Source organism: Urocitellus parryii, chromosome 2 (genome assembly GCF_045843805.1).
Source record: "Urocitellus parryii isolate mUroPar1 chromosome 2, mUroPar1.hap1, whole genome shotgun sequence".
Lineage (NCBI taxonomy): Eukaryota > Metazoa > Chordata > Mammalia > Rodentia > Sciuridae > Urocitellus > Urocitellus parryii.
The window spans coordinates 212,570,475-212,591,073 of NC_135532.1; the positions used below are offsets into that span (position 1 = coordinate 212,570,475).

Consider the following 20,599-nt stretch of genomic DNA (forward strand, 5'->3'; position numbering starts at 1 on the left):
AATCAAGAGCATTTATTGAGAACTTATTGTATTTCAAGTCCTGTTATGAGTCCTTTAAAAACACTAAATATCCACCATCACTTTTATACTCCATTATAGAAAAGAAATGAAGAGGTTAAATGGTGGGAAAACTAAACTAGTGGTGGGAAAACCAATACTGAAGCCCCAGAATTTGGTAACGGAGTGTATGCTCTTATTCATGAAGGTGTGTTACTTTTTAACCAAGTTACACGTCCAATGATTTGATCATTACAGTAAAAGCACAATAATAGCTAATATTCATTGACATTTTTCTACATTCCAGGTACCATAAGCATTTTAAGTATGTTAGAACCTTTAATTGCTAAAAATCAAACTTTTGAAATGGGCATTGTTTCCATTTACAGACAGTGAAATTGAATCTTTGCTTCAAGTTGTATAGCTGGTAAGAAAAGGAGTAAGAATTCCAACTCAGAATGCAAACTCAGATTTTAGAACTCACACTCATAGCTGCTACACTGTGGCAATCTGGACTTTTTATCAGCAGATTACACTCTTTTACAAATTTGAATGTGCAAACTCTTCCCTTAGTATCCATGGGTCATTCCTTTCAGGACCCTTCTTGGATAGCAAAAATCTGAAGATACCCAAGTCCCTCACATAATGGTGCAGTATTGGCTTGTAACTTACACACACTCTCCTTATATACTTTGAATAATCTCTAGATTATTATAACATTTAGTACAATATAAATGCTATGTAAATAACTGTTACACTGTGTTGTTTAAAGAATAGTAAGTAAAATTCTCAGATGCTCAGATACATATCTCTCCCTTTCTTTCTTTGTGTGTGTGTGTGTGTGTGTGTGTGTGTGAGTGTGTGTGTGCACGTGCACAATACTAGAGATTGGACCCAGATGGGCTTAATCACTGAGCTACATCTCTAGCTCTTTAATTTTTATTTTAAAACATTGTCTTGCTAAGTTTCTCAGGCTGACCTCTAACTTATGATCCTTCTGCCTCAGCCTCCCGAGTAGCTGTGGTTATAGGAGTGTGCAACTGTGCCCAATTCTTTTGGATGTTTTTAGATTCACTGTTGGCAGAATCACCAGAGGTGGAACCTGTGGATATGGGGAGCCAACTGTATTCATTAAATGACTGAGTGACTGATTTGATAGAGAAGTGTAAACAGTGAAGTTCTAATGGTCTGAATTTTCCATAAACTTAGTTTAGAATGAAATTTGACTTTCCTTTTCAAGCTGCCTCCAGACTGGTATGGACAATAAAATGGTTCAAAATTATAGATCTGATCAGTGCTTTTCAAATCCAAAGAAAACCATTAATTCTAAAAGCATGCTACTCCTTGACATAAAATGTGTTTTAGATGGGGGAATATTTATACTGTAGAGCACTAATAAACCACTGTGGCATGTCCTCCTCTTTTCTGTTTAGCGCTGGAGGGATGCATACTGAACAGAAACTTTCAAGTCATTTTTGGTAATAGGTAATGTAATAGACATTGGCTAGGTTTAAAATTTTCTTCTTCCAAATGTGTTTATGCTCACATTTTATATACGTGAAATATATAAAATATATAAAATGTGGGTGAAATCACATTGCTCAGTGCTCCTAAGAAAACCTTTTTACCACTACCTGGATCATGAAATAAGAATACACAATGTTCAGTTATTGCAATTTGTAGGAAAGCATTAGCTCAGCAGGCTTGGGGGTGCCCAAGGCCTGCACGTTCCAAAGAAAGGACAGCCCTTGACTGGCTCCTGGGAGATGACTTTTAAGCCTTTGGAAAATCTTATCTGATAAGAGAGTTTCTGGATTGCTGGGGTCTTGGGTCATCCAGACAATGTACACTAACGTGATTATGGTATGTGCCTGGGGCTCTGAACCATGCTGTATCAATTTTATCTCTTGAAGTTTTGGAGACTGAGGTTATCTATGTGGGTGCTCTATGCTTATGTGAATGGCCTCCAATTATGACATTGGACACCAAAGTTTGGGTGAGTGTCCCTGGTTAGTAGTACACCATGCACATTGTCACACATCATTGCTGAGAACTGAATGCTTTCTAAGTGAGTTCACTAGGAAAAACCACATGGAAGCTTATGCCTGGTTTCTCTTGAACTCAACCATTTGTGACTTTTTCCTGTGGTGATTTTACTCTGTAACTTTTTATTGTATAAATCGTGAGTATAAGTTCTATGAATCTTTTGAGCAAACCATCAAACCAAGGATGGCTGTGGGGACTCCTAACACAAACCAATGAATGTCATCTCACCTTTGGGACAGGATTATATGGCCTTAAAGTATCCCCATGCTTTGCTGCCTACCTGGGATATAAGTGCTAGTGGGAAAAGCTGGAAGAGATTGGAATTCTGGAGAGAGATCTACTCTTTGGAGAGCAAATGGGCAAGAAGCTAGGTTTCCCATTTTCTGTCCCAATTTGAAAACATTTGCAAACCTGATATGAATGGACAAGGCAATTTTCTAGTAGAGAAGTGCTTCCAAATAACATCCTTTCTTTCTAATTTCCTGACCTGTCTCTTTGGCTTGGTGTTAATAAGTTCCTCTATTAAAATCCAAATTATCTAACCCCTGGTAGCTTTAACAGGAATTTCCCACTTCACACAGTTGGCTAGATTTCCTCTTTTCTGAGACTTGTCTCATTGAAGTGATGAGGATCTGGGTACTGGTGGAGGACAGTACTTTGCAGGAGCCCTGCTGTGGAGCACATGCCTGTGGAAGTGGATGCTGCTGAGGAAGCCAAAATGGCAGAGGAGGAGGCATTGCTCATCCTGAGCACCTGAACACCCAGGAGGTAGGGACGAGTCATCCACAAGTAAGCAGGATTTGGAAATGGGTTTGAGAAGGTGGTGAAGAGATCAACACATAATCACAATCAAGAAATTCAGTAATTAGGACAGCAACTCCAGCAGGTTTAGTGAGGTTTGGCAAGAGAGGTTGGTATAATTTAAATCTCAGTGAACATTTACTGACTTTTGCGAGAGACTAAGCAATAGGTGAAAGAGGACTGTATGTGGAGGTGGAGAAAATAGCTGAGTCACTGCACAGGCATACAAGGTCATGTAGGTCCCAGGTAAGGGTCCATCATGAGTCACTGGTACAACACAAGGGGTGGGTCTCCTACAAGTAAATAGACTCTTTCTTGAATAAGGCAGAATAGGATTCCGCCTTGGCATTTCAGAATGTCTTGTTCTTTGGTTGACTACTGGCGAAACAGCTAGTATTATAAAATAAATTCTATGTTCTAGAAGGTTTGTGTATGTTCTCTGATTTAAGTGGTGGAATGATACGAGAAAGTATTATTATACAGATTTATAAGCCAACAGACAGACTCAGAGAGGCTAAATAACTTGCTCAGATCACCTAGTTGTATTCAGGAGATACAACCAAGTCCTAAACCTAAGCTTTCCTCACCTGAAAGATCTTCATTTTTCTACTAATCCAGCCTCCTATTGTCTTTCATTACAGGAGTAGCAGTGGGGACTCAAAGTGTTTTTTTCTGAAGATATCTTCCCTGTGGACCACAATATGGGAAATGGTACATGGCAGAGATCAGGGTAAAGCTGCTGACTCAACTTCACCCTGTGAGTGCATTTGAGCAACTGAGAAGGCAGATGGCAAATCAGTGTTTTGTGGCTTCTGTGCAGAATTGAGTTATTCACAGCTTTGGTCCCCCATCAGAAGAGAATCCATATGAGTGGAATGGGCCACTCCATTATGCTATCTATACCCAAAGCCAACAGGTAGGAACAAATTAAACACAGTGAAAGGAATGAAGTAGATTTAAAAAAGAAAAGTACACTAAACTTCCCAAATGTTAGCACTTTAATTGATAAAACGTCCTTTTTAAATCTCAAGATGTTTTTTAATAGTGAGTTCTACTGTTTTCTAACTCTATTCACTCAGTAACAGTTTTCTTAATTAACTAATTTTAACTGTATTTTTAAAGTCAATATGTTTCTCTTTAATTAAATCTATTTTTAGGTCTAGAGTCAAGAGCTTTTGAACTTAGGTATGACTGACATCTCTATTTTCAGACTTGAATGTGTTTTGACATATGTGAGAATATTCTTTGAGATTTTTTTTTTTAGTGTATGAATTTCTAAGACTTTTTAAATAAAGGGCTTAAGGGAAAATAGGAAAGTCTTAGGATAGAAGTCAAAACATATGGGCTTTTCTAATATTATTTCCTCATTCCTATATTATATATTTATATAAACATCTCTAAATGTATGTGGCACCTGGAAAAGTATGACTATAAAAGGCTACCAGGAAATTTACCTTGCGTAATAATAGGAAAATAAGTAGGATTTTAGAGAATATAGTTCTCTTATAGTAATGGCAGTACTCACAATTACTTATGGTAATGACATTAAGGCTGGTTAGTTTATGAGAAGTTTTAAAAATAATCATATTAATTTAAAGTAACCTCTATCTACGTTACTCATGCATATTTCTTTCTTCTTCCCCCTCTTCCTCTTCCTCCTCCTCCTCCTCTTCTTCTTTTTCTTCTTCTTTTTCTTCTTCTCCTCCTCCTCCTCCTCCTCCTCTTCCTCCTCCTCCTCCTCCTCCTCCTTCTTTTTCTTCTTTACTGGGGATTGAACTCAGAGGCACTTGATCATGGAGCCACATGCCCAACCCTATTTTGTATTTTATTCAGAGACAAGGTCTCACTGAGTTGCTTAGCACCTTGCTTTTTGCTGAGGCTGGCTTTGAACTTGGGATTCTCCTGCCTCAGCCTCTTGAGCCACTGGGATTACAGGCATGTGCCAACATGCCTGGCTATATTTCTTATTTTAGGGACTTTCTTTAGACTTTTGTAGAAATATTTCACAGGTACTTGACTATTTTTTATTAACATAGTATATCTCAATGGAAGGTTAATTCATATTCATTTAGTACAGTAATGCCTTTGTTAACTTTACTTTTACTTTGTGATAGGCCTTTCTAGAGCTGGGGACAGAGTGGAGTACCAAAAGAACAATGTATCTGTCCTCGTGAAATTTATAGTCCTGTAGGGGAAGGCGCGGAACCAACAAACCAAAACATAGGGTATGAAGCCATAAGGGTTATGAAGAAAAGGCAAGGTGGACAGAACAACAGAGAAGAGCTACCACTACATGCAGCTATGTTCGTAAGTCTCCCTTGGAGAGGCAGCATTTGAGCAGCCTGGATAGTGGGGGCCTCTGGGCAGGGGGAGCAACAAGCTCTTGACATGCAAGAATGGACGAGTGCAGGGTCTCATATGGAGACCTAATGAAACTGCAACCCAAGGGCTTGTCATTTTTAAGCTAGAAAAGAAAAGAGTTTTAGTAGAGGCAACTGAAGATTTGTTAGCCTTGGGCCTGAACTTGGGGACATGAGGTGTGCCCTCTTGGCCCAGTTCAGTGATTGGTCCATTGCATGTCCCCAGATGTGTGCCTTTCATGTTCCATGACTCAGTTTCCATTTCTCTAAAGTAGCCACCTTCAGGAAAAACAGGAGAATAAGGTACAGGGCAAGGCAAAAAAAAAAAAAGGATAAATAATGAGCAATACTCTGTGTCACATTGTTAGTTTCAAAGTTATACCTGCACAACTGTGGGTTCAGATTGTTAGTGGATGCTACATCCTATTACCTCCTTTTTTTTATTCTTTGACTAGTATTACTCTGATCTGGTATTGTTATTCTACCCATTTTGCAGCACTGTGGTGAACCTCCTTCTTCTGGTCTAGTAAGTTCCCGCTTTCCTTTTTATAGTTCCTAATATTAACAAAAAGAACTCAGCCTTGAAACGCCTCTCTAGGTGGGATGACAGCAAGAAACCCTAAGTAGATTAGGGTGTCTCCTGTCCTTTGGGACTCAGCTCTGCTGTGCTTGCTGCCTGTAAGCTTGCCATTAACCTAGGCCACTGGAAGCATCACCTTAGTGATTCCATATAAATTGCAAAGCTCTGTCTCCCTCGTTCTCTGATCTTCCTCATCTCGACAGATATGTATGAACTAGTCTGTCAGCTCAGTATAATTGAACACACAGCTACTTTTTTGGGGGGGGTAAATTAAGCCATACTTGTGATGAATATTTAATGTTTGGCATGAATCCATAATCTCTGTTAAAACAGCTTCAAACGATAACTCCTTAGTTATATATACCAAGCACAGGTAAAAATGATTGGCAAGCTCACCCTATGATAGAAATCTTGTTGGAAGGCCTGGAGGTGGGTAGAGGATTTTGAATCATATTTGAATTCTCTAGAATTACAAGTCCAAGAGAAAGAACAGAAAAGCTGACAGTTCCTCTCTCTACTGTTTTCTCCCTCTCTGGTGTTACACTGATATTCTCTACTTATTCTTATTCAAAGCAAGGTTTTAAATCTCCTCAAGGCTCATTTGTACCAAAATGCTTCCCATCATGATCTCTCAGATCGCTGTGTGTTTTATGAGTTATTTCAGGTTTGAAAAACAGTCAGGAACTCTGAACATGGAATCATCCAGAACCACTAAATTCATGTATTTATTTCTTCTTTTCATTTGTTCCTCATAGGAAAAGAAAAATCCCAAGTTTATTTCTCTGTGAGATGATACCTTTTAGTTATCAGTAAATTGCATCTTAAAAGCAAGAGTGCTTCTCTCTATGATTGGGAACAGAGAATGAAATACTATGCCAATTTAAAATGCTATTACCTGCTCACATTCCCAATATCTTTCCCCTTAGATGCCACTGCTCCTACATGGAAAGTATTTTTTTTTTTTTTAAATTATTTTCTTCATCACCCAGGGAGCTTCGTTAGAGAAATGAAGTGAGGGTAGGTACATTTGACAACAAGAGAGAAATGATGTTAGTGAGGGTCTCTCTTGATGAGGCAGTTTGCGGTTTTCCTGTTCAGTAGAGTACCTCTGACTTCTAAGGAGACAGGCTTGGCATCTGCTTCAAGAGCAACATATGGCTGGTGTTAAGCACTGTCAGTGTCTGCAGAGATGTGCCTATATGTATCCAGGGCAGGGAGAAAGTGAACGCACAGTCTGTATGCAAATCTGGCATTTTTCCACATCTGCTTCCACTTGCTGAGATGTGGCAGAAATAAGGAAGGCAAACTTCTTATGCCTAACTTTTATAGGCAGATTGTTCCTCCTCCCTCCCTCCCTCCCTCCCCTTTTCCCATGGCCACATTCCCAGGGGCAAATCTCTCTTCAAGTGCCCTTGATTTGGTTCCTGCTTTCTCTTCATTTGGTTGATGGCCGTGGCTACCCTTGTCAACTCTTTTATCTGAGGCCAGTAGAATTGAGAAGCTTTAAATAGCAGATTTTTTGATACTAGCCAGGCATAGCCTTTCAAAATACACAAAAAGCCTACTTCTTTTTCTCTCATACATGTGAGAACATACACTATAATATCATTTTCTCACAGTCTAGAAGGCATACAAGATTCTTAGCCTGGTCCCTTGAGGAATTCAAACATTGTCTCAAATGATTTTATTTGAAAACTACTTACTGTCATCATTCCATCCAAAAGACCAGTCTCTGGCCTTGGGGGAGCCTGCAAGCGCTCCATGGACCACTTCTCGATGATGGATGACACATGAGGATTGTCAATGTTGAGCAACCGGAACCCAGTCATATTGACGCCACTGTACCTATAGAGCTCCAGATCTAAAGCAAATAAGTCCTGTGCAGTATTAAAAATGATAAAAATGAAATGAATTAACATCATCTTCTTCTTAAGTTATTGCCGAAGCAACAAATAGATTAAAACAAATTGGCAGCCATTATCACACATTTCTCATTGTTTCTCATTCACATGCTGCCTGAGAAACTCTAAGACAGTAAGCAGTTTTAATTTTTATTCATTTTTCTGCATTACCGTTAGCACTTAGATACAGCAAGAAGAGCAATTTGGCTGTCATTATAGGTATATCCTTGGGCATAGAATGTGACATTCTGCGAATCTTAGAATTATCTTCCTGAGATGTAGTGTTTGGGGATCTGGAAGGGGTCTTTGTGTCCATTTGGTTCAGTGTGTTTATTTTATAAGTGAAGAGACTGAGGTTCTTTGTGGTGACATGACAAAGTTAAGAATGATCCACTGGTCAGTTGTAGTATCACCTTTCTCCATCATTTGCTGTTTCAGGCTGTTCCAGGACTTCCCATGGAGGTGAAATTTGGAAATTACATATTTATTTGATAAGAAGATCGCTCCTGGCCGGAAGAAATACCTTATCTCTAGCTCACTGAAGATCCCTCATATTCCATACAATGAGGACATAAAGAGTGCTACTGAATAATTGCTTAGAATAGAATCAAAGGGTTCTGTATACTAGAGTACATGGGCATGTGATCAGAAGAATATCTTTGACACTGGAACTCATTCCCTTTTGTACAATGCTCCATGGAAAGGATTTAACCCACCAGTGTTCTCATGAGAGATGAAGCTGGGTATAAACCAGAACTGTGTAGACTGACTCACATTTATAACAGACTAACATGATCACTTCAAACTGTTTTCTTATATCCTGCACCCCACTTCTCCACCCCAGCCTCAGTAGCACCAATGATTTTTACAACTATCCAAAAGCATTATTTTCATCAGATCCTTTGCACCCCTGGATACTCGTAGAGTTACTTGAATCAGCAAGTACTACTTCCATGAAGAGGATGAGTAGGAAAGTTCCTTGGTCTTTGTTACAATTTTTTTGATTCCCCTACTCAAATAGCTTAACTTGTCAATTTTATTTGAAAAAACAGTACATTTACTGAATGCCCCAGAATATGAATAGATTTTGTTCAATATACCCTTATGTATTAGAAAAAGAGCCTGATTCTATGTTTCCTTTCATATAAGAAAGTGTAGAGTGTGGCATGAGGGGTCTTGTGGGAAGTAGTTGGTGTTCATGTGATTGATTTCAGAAATTGATTGAATTAAAGTTATCACATCATTTTGTTATATTAAATGCCCTAAATCATTTTCTGAGAACTGACAATGTCTCAAAATTTAAGGCAACTCATTTCTTTTTTTTTTAATTTCTAAAGTTTAGAGCCATAATTTTTCTTAATGATGCAAAATGTTCAATGTGCAGAGCATTTCCCAAATTCCTCTTCTTGATGGTTTTCCAAGTACTTGGCAGGTGACTCTGGTTTAAGCCTGCTGTCTCCTGGACACAGGCTGGGAAACTACATCAGGTCAAAAAATGCCAAGACACACTTCAGTGCACTTTCTAATGTTTATAGAAATTGTAAATGATGCTTCTGTATGAAGAGTTTGCACTTTGTTAGTTTCTGTGTAGTGGAATTTATCCCTTTCCAAATGCACAATGGATTGATTCTAGTTAAAAGAGAGGTGGAGAGGATGCTAGGAAAGAAGAGAAGAAAAGAGATAAATAAACCTACTTTTCCACATTCCTGAATTTAGAAGATTCTTAGGAAAGTAAAGCAAATCTACTTGACAACATCCTGCCTTTGACACCAGAGGGATTGACTTTAAAGTAGTGTGTGGAGGACTTTCCTATCATGTAGAATATACTTCTACCAGATGTGCTTACCAGGGTTGTGAAAAAGTAGTGATAGTACTCGGTCATCATGCCCATGAACAAAATCTGCAAGAGAGAAATAGGGAAGGAATCAGAAACACAATTATAACGAGAAATAGATAATTAGTAAGGTAGCTGTAAAAGCCTGGGAACATAGAACTGGAAGGGGCTTTAGAATTCCACAGATCCTGCAGATCATAAACCCAAGGCCAATTAGTGACTGGCGTGGAGCAAGGCCACTGACCTCCATCCCACTTACGTCCATTATGCTAGCATCGAAGTAATAGGTCTGGTGATGGAATTTAAAACTAGCTCGTGCTCAACAAGTTTTATATTTGGAGTTGTCCAGAGTGGCACAGGGTTTTGTCTTTCCTATTGCCTAAGTTTCTGAGTAATTCTCTGCTTAGAAATATAATTTGTTGTTTCTTAGTCTTGGTGCTAGCATGACGTGTGCTTTGGAGTAGGACGCAACAAATGTTGAAATGGTACTGCTGGCATGTAGATATACCTAAATCAGGATTTGTAGATGAGTCCACCTGTGAAAGCTCTCTTGACCCCTCTCCCATATTGTCCCAGAAAAATGAGATGGGAAGAGAGGATGCGTTTGCAGATTGAAGGATAGGAATTGTCCTGAAATCATTTTCACACTGTCTTTAAATTCCGAACCTTAGTAGCCTACTTGGAATATTGATGGTTTCAGAAAATCTGTAAAAGTGCAGATTATTTTTTTACTTGGAAAAGGAGAAAAAGGAAGTGACTAGAAAGCACAAGGGTACCAGTCTGGTAGGCTGTGATCTTATTTTTGGACGCCTGAAAATAGTGTTAATGCAGAAGAAAAAAATTGAAAATGTTTTCCACATCTTTTAATTAAGGAGCAGGTTATCCAAAGGACTTACATGGGCACTATATTTTAGTCTTTCTAGAGGGATGAATGAAGAAGATGTACACATCAAATTTCTATTACCAATTTTCCCACAACTCTGGTCAATTCTGGATATAAGTGAGAATCTGTTCTGGAAGCTTTGAAATTAGAAATTCTTAGGCTCCACCACTGAGACTTCCTGAACTGGAATTTCAGAGAGTGGAGCCTGTAGTGCTTGAGAAAAACTGCTTTATAGTAAGCATGTACCTTTCCATTAAAGAACAAAGATTTTTGGAAGTTTGATTGATGAGATGGATTGAAAAGGGCTTGAGAAAGGCAACACAAGTTATCAGAGTTCCTGGAAAATACCCAGAACGTTTAAACTAGAATGATTTTTCATGAAAGGGAATGAGGAACGAAGAAGATATTCAGTGACAGCACATAACATAGCATGAACACTAATCAGATATTTAACACCATCTCTGCTAACATGTGAACCTGAGGAGTATTTCGTGAAATTGTAATGTCCCGAAGGTAAGACAAACGATAGGAAACTCTTGCTGTGAATCAGAAGCCAACGGCATGTAAGTCACTCCGATGGTGATAACAAGACCAGGCGCACAGAGGGATTTTTAAAAGGTGGACTTGCTTTAGGGCCATCAATAACATTTAGAGCCATGCATGGTGAGGTCTTGTTAGCTGGTCTCTTATATCATTCCAGCATAAAGAGCTGGCCTGCCAGGGTCAGTCAGGAATCCAATTTTTCTCTTTGGTCATTAGACAGTGTAATTGCAGCCAAGACCACCTTCTGAAAGGAATTTGGAGAAGTTTTATGTTGAGTATAGAACTGGATGCTAAGGTTGAAATATTGTTTCTGGAATTAAAAATGAAATACAAGGGTACCTGGGTTTACTGCTTTCACTTGGGCAGAATTTTCTTTTTAAACTTCATTATAGAGGCTTTTGATCCCCTATTGAGGGCATAAGTACTTTTCTTTTTCTTTTTTTTTTAAAGCAGTCATTTAACTCATTATTTTTATTATTGTTTTTATCATTCCTAGAGGCAAATACTCATTTGATATGCCACTAATTCAGCATTAGAAATGAGACGTGAAATTCGGTGAATAAGCAGCCTACAGGCCTGCTTTTATTGCAAAAAGAACCCTTGGGTCCTCTAGGTACACTTTGTATTTGCTGTATCAGAAAAATCCCTGTTGTCTTTCTGGGTAATTGCTGGGGTCAGTACTTGCTGGTTCTTCCCTTGAATTTCTAGAAATAGAAATTAGAGAACAAGTGCATGAACTTCATTGGCCACAACTTTGTGGACTATTTAGAACTAAATGAATGAAAACTTTCGAGAAAGAACCACAAGTATAGTGGCACGGAAAATGATGCTTTTAAAACAATTGTCCTCAATTGTTTGAGTGGTCTGTAGACTGTTTGGAACCAGCAGCCCATTCTTCTAATAGTAGCATATTTTATAAATAAGAGCATTGCCTTCACATTATGAATTTCTCTTTGTGTGTTGGTATTTCAACTAAAAGTCATTAAGGGATTAAGAAAATGTCACATCAGGATAAATGTCAGTTTTAAAAATAAAAGGTACAATCATAATATGGAGAATTTCCTAATAGCTCTTTGTAAAAATGACTTTTTCTTCAGACGATTAGTTTTGAATTCTGATACTGTGTTTTTCTGCCGAACTGATGAGGAAGCATGTATACTTCACCAAGGTAGTGTTGTTACAAACTTGTTCTGGCACTCTTGATTATTTTAATATGCATGTCACATATACTGCAACATAATAAATGTGGCTATCAATACAGTTCATATTGACAGCAAAACCCATAAAAGCTTCCATTAATATGTTCTAATAATGCTTGCTTACTAAATGAATCATTATTATTAAATATTTTTATATTACGTTATTGAATTAGACTGATAAATAGTAAACACCTAGCCCTTTTGATAACATTAAGCATCAAGAATGGGGTGGTATTGAGTATCTACTATTGATTCTAGAAGATACCCAGTGTGCACATCATTGGTATTGTTTGTCACTTTTCCAACTCAAGGGCACATGACAGGATTGTATTTCCTGGATCCTTGTGCTTATGTGTTCTGGTCCTAGCCTATAAGGTGGGAAAGGTATTGCTATTTGCTACCCCATGGTCCCTGGCATCTGAATGGCAGGGTTATTAGCACCAGAACAACGTGTTCTTTCAAATAGGTACATTTTTTTTTCTGTTAAATAAATACCATGAGTCATGTAAGTGATTTTGTTTATAACTCTTGATTGCTAGAAAGGTTAGGGTCCAAATTATGGGTCTTCATTAGCAACTATTCAGGGATAATATGGTGGGTTAACATCCTCCAGCTTTATGTTTTTTTTACTCAGCTTTCCCTTTGGTGCCAATGCTTTACTCATCTCACAAATACTTATCACTATTTTTTGGCATATGTCTTCCTAGGGTGCTCCAATTCTTTATCCTATACTGTTGGGATTTTATACTATTCTCTACTATGAGTAAATAATCAAGGTTGGAACAAGTTGAAAATTTTTTTTTTCCTATAAAAAGAAGTGAACTGTGTAGCTGGGTTGGGTTAGTGTAACAACAACAACAACAACAACAACAAAAGGCTTCCAATCCAATAGTTCTCCCCTCCATTCCAGTGATCACCATTCATAATTCATCATACTCTATATTATTATGGAATCAATTTAAGATCTCAAAAGAAACCAATACCAAAAGATGAGAAGTCCTATGCATTATGACATTCCATTCTACCTATGTAGCATAACCCTTAAACTAACAAGGGAAGGGTAGCCTGTGCCTATTTTAAGGTTTTCTCTGTTTTCTGCTAGTTAGCTAGGACATGTCACACAAATTTACTTATTTCAGTGGCAAGACAATAATTATTGCTTTTTTAAAAAAATTTGTAGTTAGAATGGATCTGCAGGAGGCAAAATTAAAACTCAAGGTTACTTGGTCCTTGAAAAGGCAATCTAATGACTCTATTGATATCAGTATACCTGGAACACACTTACTGATCACTAACAATGGTGATCTCACATTGGTACCGCTGCTTACTGAAGTTTTTGCAACCCTAATGAACCCTGTTTCTTAGCAGTATTGGCCCTCCTTGGTCTAGCCCTGAACCCTCATGACCTTGTTCACAGGAGCATTGACTCTCCTTGGTCTAGCCCTGAACTCTCATGACCTCGTTCATGGGAGCATTGGCTCTCCTTGGTCTAGACCTGTTTTTCCTGAGAAAGACACCTCTTGGATTTTAATAGATGGTTATCAAACACAGCCTGAGCAACACAAAGGTCATATTTTAGTTTGTTTCACAATTCATCACTGAAGTTTAGGTAAAGATGAACAGGATGGAGTTTATACAGTCTAAATGGTGACTACAGGTCATCCTATGAGATAGCCAGAAAGTTGTTGGAATAGTCTTTCAATAACATATCCAAGTCTCTTAAGAAGCCTGTAACATATTTCAAGTTGATCATTTCCCAGAAGGCAATGCAATGCTTTGGAGTCACTAACAAAAATTATCATGAAAAAAAAATTATTCTACCAGATTCCCAGTATTCATCATCAAGGGCAAACCACATGTCAGAAATAATTGGCATTGTGCTGCTATCATAGCAGCAAAATCTTAAAATGGAACCTGGAGTTTCCCTAGGCAATTTAGGGTACTCTTGTGATATTTATAGGGTTTTTATTACTGCTTCTTTCCATTGAAAAATAGGTGTCTTGAAAGTTTCTATTGACTAAACTGAAGTATATGGTTCCTTTTATAGCCTTCTCAATATGAGGATAAATTCTAGCCCATCAGACATGGTTTCTAGTCAATAATTTCAGGTGAATAACTTCCAAATGTGTAACATGCAATGTAGCTAAAATAATGGTTTTACCTCAAGATAGAAATAAGTTCTTTCAGCATAAGAAACTTCAGGAAACCAGTTGAATAATATCAAATCTCAGAGCAGCAATTTTAAGATGAAATTTTGAGCTTTTTATCATTTGCCCACTGTGATACTTCCTTCGGCTGCACCCTCACTGTCCTCTGAATAGGATGCTCCTTCAGCCACACAATGTGTAAGGTTAATCATCAGTAAAAACAAGCTAGGTATAAATCATTATTGTTTGTTTAACACTTATTCCACATTGGATGAACTTACGTCTCCAAAGGAACAGGGGATTGAATAGAAAATGCATTGGACCTCAGAAAACCCCTGAGATATAGAAAAATATTCATTTCCTTATGAAGTATACTGAGCAGAGGTTTCCTGAAGATGTCCATACCCTAATTTCAGTACATATTAATATTACTTTACGTAGCAAAGGAGAATTTGTGTTTGTGAGTGAATGATGGATTCTGAGATGGGGAGATTGCCCTGAATTTTCTGACGGTGGTCCAATGTGATCACAAGGGTCGTATAAGATGGAAGCTGACGGGTCAGAATTGAGAGAACATGGTGAGCGAATGGAAGTAGAGGGAAAGTGGCCATGGGGTGTGGCATCCAAGCCAAGAAGTAAGCACAGCCTCAAGAAACTCAGCAAGGCAAGGAACTGGACACCATCCAACTCCAGGGAGCCTTCAGAAGGAGAGGAGCCACAGACATCTTCATTTTAGGTTTCTGACCTCCAAAACTGTAGGAGAATAAGTCTATTTTGTTTTAGGCCACTAAATTTGTGAACATTTCTTTTCAGTAGCAGTTGAAAACCAGAATACCTCATTTTCACATCTGTCCATGATTATGGTACATGAAGATGCACAACTTTGCCATATTAACACCTAATGCATGCATCAGGAGGAAAAATAACTTCTTTTTGTTTGAAGTTAGCAAATTTCTAATTTCCTCTGCCTACTCTTTCACATATATATATTAACTGAACATGTGTACAAAGGTATAAATTAACTACAAAATGAGTCTAGGGTTTTCTCTTCCATTTGAAGACAGCGTTCTATCACAAGCCAGCCACGTTTTCTACTGCCTCCCTGTTAAACCACCAAACAGCACAGGGTATTCCAACAGAGCTGATGAATGGAATCACTGTCCTGTTTGGGAGTCTCCCAGTCGTAACTTCTTCATAAGCTTCTCTCTCTAGAGGTATGGTCAGAGGAGAGAGGAAGCAAATACTAATCGATATTAATAAATGGAGAGGAAACCCGCAGAGTTATTTTAGCTTCAGAAAATGATCCCACTAGAGGAGGCAGATTGCACCATCCAGGTGCATAACAGATGAGGTGCTATTTAAGGAGTGCAGACTGTTGAGAACAGAGCAGGAAAAAGATTTCCTGTGCAGAATGAAATAGGTAATCTGGTAATAGGAGAGATTGGAGTTTTGGGAGGATTACAAGAACCAAAGAAATAAGCACTCTACAACATCCAGCAGAAGTTGGTGGACAGGTGATGGATAAAGAAGGACACAGGGAAAATTTTAGCAGCAAAGTATTGAACAAAGTTCCAAAACCTGGAACATCAGTAGTGAAAATGTTGCATGTAGTCTAATCTTTTCTCAATAGGCTTCTTTCATAATGGCAGCAATAAAAAAATATACCTCAAATTTACTGGAAGGTAATTTTTCTAAGAAGGGAGAGGGGCACTGCCATTAAAATGGTGGTCTTGCTGGTTTATCTTCATATCTAGAGTCCAGTAAAATACTCATGAGTCTGGAACTTGATTTTTGCTTGAACTTGAACTTTGCTTTCTGGGTGACCTACTTTGTTAATGTTCTGAAATCTATGAGGCTTAGAAGATAACTATTTATATCAATGTTTGTCTGTGTATGAGAGTCAATAAGGAACTTTAAAACATTACCAATGTCTGAGTCCGATCTCTAAATATTCTGAGTTATGGGCAGCTTATGGGTGTTTGTTGAGAGTGTAACTAGAACAACAGGAGTTCGATATGACTATCAAACCAAGTGAGCTTGATATGCTGCCCATCTTCTTTGGAGAAATCCTTGGGTGCAGATAGCTGGACACAGCTATGAAAGGTTCTCCTTGTACTGTGAGGTCTCTTACTCTCTGTCCTCCTTTGGTAGGAATTCAGACCTACATTGATTTCTGTTAAGACACCTCTTTAAATGTTAGAATTAATTTGATCTGGCTTCTCTTGTGATTTTGAATTCCTTCAATGATATTTGGGAAGAATTTTAATCTCCTTAATGGGTTCATCTTAAAAAAAGATAGTTAGGGGCTGGGAATGTAGCTTAGTGGTTTTAAAGTGCTTGGTTAGCATGCACAAGGTCCTGGATTTGACCCCAAGCACCGCATACACACACACACACACACACACACACACACACACACACACACAGACACACAAACACGCACACAACACCAGTTTGTAAAAATGTGTAACAGATTTTCTTCTTTAGGTAAAATTATATAATAGACTAGATTAGTGGCTATTTTTGTGTACTATGTGTAATTATGGTGGTGGTACAAGGTAATGAGGGCTTTGCATGGAAAACTAAACAGTGTGTCCTTTATTCTTTTTCTTGTTAGTCTGTTCTTATTAATTATACATGGCAGTAGAATGTATTTTGAGATATTATACCTATATGGAGTCTAACTTCCCATTCTTCTGGTTGTACCTGATGCAGAATTACATTGGTTGTGTATTCATATATACACATAGGAAAGTAATGTCCAATTTATTCTACTATCTTTCCTATTCCCATTCCCTTTCCCTTCCCTTCATTCTCCTTTGTCTAATCGAAAGTACTTCTATTCTTCCCTACCCAATAAGGGGTCCTCTTATTGTGAGTTAGCATCCACATATCAGAGAGAACATTCAGCCTTTGGTATTGCTGGTGGGACTGCAAACTGGTGCAACCACTTTGGAAAGCAGTAAGGAGATTGCTCAGAAAACTTGGAGTGGAACTACCATTTGACCCAGTTATCCCACTCCTGGGTTTATACCCAAAAGGCTTAAAAACAGCCTACTACAGTTACGTGGCCACACTGATATTTATAGTAGCTCAATTCATAATAGCTAAACTATGAAACCAGGCTATGTGCCCTTCAACAGATGAATGGATAAATAAAATGTGGTATGCACAATGGAATTTACTTAGCCATAAAGAGAAATGAAATTATGGCATTTCCCAGTAAGTGGATGGAACTGTAGACTATCATGCTAAAAATCCTTTATTCTTAATGCAATGCATGGAGTGTGAGAAGCAGCACTCAGAAATTTCAAACATAGGGAGGATAAAGTCAGATATTTTACTTAGAATGAGCAGTTTTCCAGACATGGAAGCTGGGTGGGGAAGGGAGAAGGAAGGGACTTGTGGCAGCAAGGTCAATTGACTGTGATGAAAGGAAGATGGTAGGAGTTGGAGATACAGGGATTGAGTATGAAGTGTATTTGGAGGATAGAAGCTCCAACATTAGGTAACTAATAAATGGGAAAGGTAAGAGAGAGCCAAGCGGTTTTCTTGGCTTTTGGCTTGAGTGATTGGATGATCTTTCCAGTTGCCATAAAAGAGGAAAGTAGAGGAGAAACTGGTCAACTGTGGATAGGTCAAGATCCAAGCCTGGTATGGAGATTTAACCTTAGCCAGAATGACTGTCATTAGACATGAAGATTTGACACATCAGGCTGAGAAGAGGTGTGGGAACCACTGTTGTGACAGTGAGAGAGGGGCTGAATTGGTGCAGAGCGAGGCTCAGGAAACACTGGCCCAGTCTGGTAGCTTTGCTGGACACGTCACCCTCAGCATGAGGATTAGCCTATTACACGTGCAATGTTTGTGCATCAGAACTGGGCCGGATGCTGCATACACAGTGTCACATTTTCCATTTTTCAAAATGATGTGAGGTGTGTAACATCTCATTAGTTCCACTCCAAGTTTTCTGAGGAATCTCCCTACTGCTTTCCAAAGTGGTTGCACCAGTTTGCAGTCCCACCAGCAATACCAAAGGCTGAATGTTCTCTCTGATATGTGGATGCTAACTCACAATAAGAGGACCCCTTTTTTTTTATTGTTGGTCGTTCAAAACATTACATAGTTCCTCATACATCATATTTCACAGTTTGATTCAAATGAGTTATGAACTCCCAATTTTATCCCGTATACAGATTGCTGCATCACATCAGTTACCCTTCCATTGATTGACATATTGCCTTTCTAGTGTCTGATGTATTCTGCTGTCTGTCCTATTCTCTACTATCCCCCCTCCCCTTCCCTCCCCTCCCCTTTTCTCTCTCTACCCCTTCTACTGTAAATCATTTCTTCCATTTGAATTATCTTGTCTTACCCCTCCTTTCCTCTTATATGTCATTTTGTATAACCCTGAGGATCGCCTTCCATTTCCATGCGATTCCCCTTCTCGTTTCCTTTCCCTCCCACCTCTCAACCCTGTTAATGAAAATCTTCGTCTCAAGCTCTTCGTCCCTACCCTGTCCTTGTTTCCTCCCCTTATATCAGAGGAGTCATTTGGTATTTGTTTTTTAAAGATTGACTAGCTTCACTTAGCATAATCTGCTCTAATGCCATCCATTTCCCTCCAAATTCTATGATTTTGTCATTTTTAAATGCAGAGTAATACTCCATTGTGTATAAATGCCACATTTTTTTTAATCCATTCATCTATTGAAGGGCATCTAGGCTGATTCCACAATCTTGCTATCGTGAATTGTGCTGCTATGAACATCGATGTAGCAGTGTCCCTGTAGCATGCTCTTATTAGGTCTTTAGGGAATAGACCGAGAAGGGGAATAGCTGGGTCAAATGGTGGTTCCATTCCCAGCTTTCCAAGAAATCTCCATACTGCTTTCCAAATTGGCTGCACCAATTTGCAGTCCCACCAGCAATGAACAAGAGTGCCCTTTTCCCCACATCCTCTCCAGCACTTATTGTTGTTTGACTTCCTAATGGCTGCCAATCTTACTGGAGTGAGATGGTATCTTAGGGTAGTTTTGATTTGCATTTCTCTGACTGCTAGCGATGGTGAGCATTTTTTCATGTACTTATTGATTGATTGTATGTCCTCTTCTGAGAAGTGTCTGTTCAGGTCCTTTGCCCATTTATTGATTGGGTTACTTGTTGTCTTATTGTCTAATTTTTTGAGTTCTTTATATATTCTGGTTATTAGGGCTCTATCTGAAGTGTGTGGAGTAAAGATTTGTTCCCAGGATGTAGGCTCCCTGTTTATCTCTCTTATTGTTTCTTTTGCTGAGAAAAAACTTTTTAGTTTGAGTAAGTCCCATTTGTTGATTCTAGTTGTTAACTCTTGCGCTATGGGTGTCCTATTGAGGAATTTGGAGCCTACTCCCACAGTATGTAGATCATAACCAACTTTTTCTTCTATCAGATGCCGTGTCTCTGATTTAATATCAAGCTCCTTGATCCATTTTGAGTTAACTTTTGTGCAAGGCGAGAGATAGGGATTCAGATTCATTTTGATGCAAATGGATTTCCAGTTTTCCCAGCACCATTTGTTGAAGATGCTATCCTTCCTCCATTGCATGCTTTTAGCCCCTTTATCAAATATAAGATAGTTGTAGTTTTGTGGATTGGTTACTGTATCCTCTATTCTGTACCATTGGTCCACCCGCCTGTTTTGGTACCAGTACCATGCTGTTTTCGTTACTATTGCTCTGTAGTATAGTTTGAAGTCTGGTATCGCTATACCGCCTGATTCACACTTCCTGCTTAGTATTGTTTTTGCTATTCTGGGTCTTTTATTATTCCATATGAATTTCATGATTCTTTTATCTATTTCTACAAGAAATGCAGCTGGGATTTTGATTGGCATTGCATTGAACTTATAGAGAACTTTTGGTAATATCGCCATTTTGATGATGTTGGATCTGCCTATCCATGAGCAGGGTATATTTTTCCATCTTCTAAGGTCTTCTTCTATGTCTTTCTTTAGGGTTTTGTAATTTTCATTGTATAAATCTTTCACCTCTTTTGTTAGGTTGATTCCCAAGTATTTTATTTTTTTGGGGGATATTGTGAATGGAGTAGTTGTCCTCATTTCCGTTTCAGAGGATTTGTCGCTGATATACAGGAATGCCTTTGATTTATGCGTGTTGATCTTATATCCTGCCACTTTGCTGAATTCATTTATTAGCTCTAATAGCTTCTTTGTAGACCCTTTTGGGTCTGCTATGTATAGAATCATATCATCTGCAAATAGTGATAATTTAAGTTCTTCTTTTCCTATTTTTATGCCTTTAATTTCT

At 38.5% G+C, this 20,599-nt stretch overlaps 1 protein-coding gene across 12 annotated transcripts in view; it reads right to left on the bottom strand.

The window, feature by feature from the left end:
- The window catches only part of Grik1 (glutamate ionotropic receptor kainate type subunit 1), a 389,318-nt gene that overhangs the window by 98,374 nt on the left and 270,345 nt on the right, over positions 1 to 20,599 (bottom strand). For all 12 annotated transcript variants that reach the window (XM_026396167.1, XM_026396166.2, XM_026396163.2 and 9 more), the window contains 2 exons: positions 9,532 to 9,585; positions 7,488 to 7,661 (listed from right to left, as the gene is read on the bottom strand). In XM_026396167.1, the coding sequence (XP_026251952.1) occupies positions 7,488 to 7,661; positions 9,532 to 9,585 (228 nt within the window). The remainder of the gene's footprint in view (positions 1 to 7,487; positions 7,662 to 9,531; positions 9,586 to 20,599) is intronic.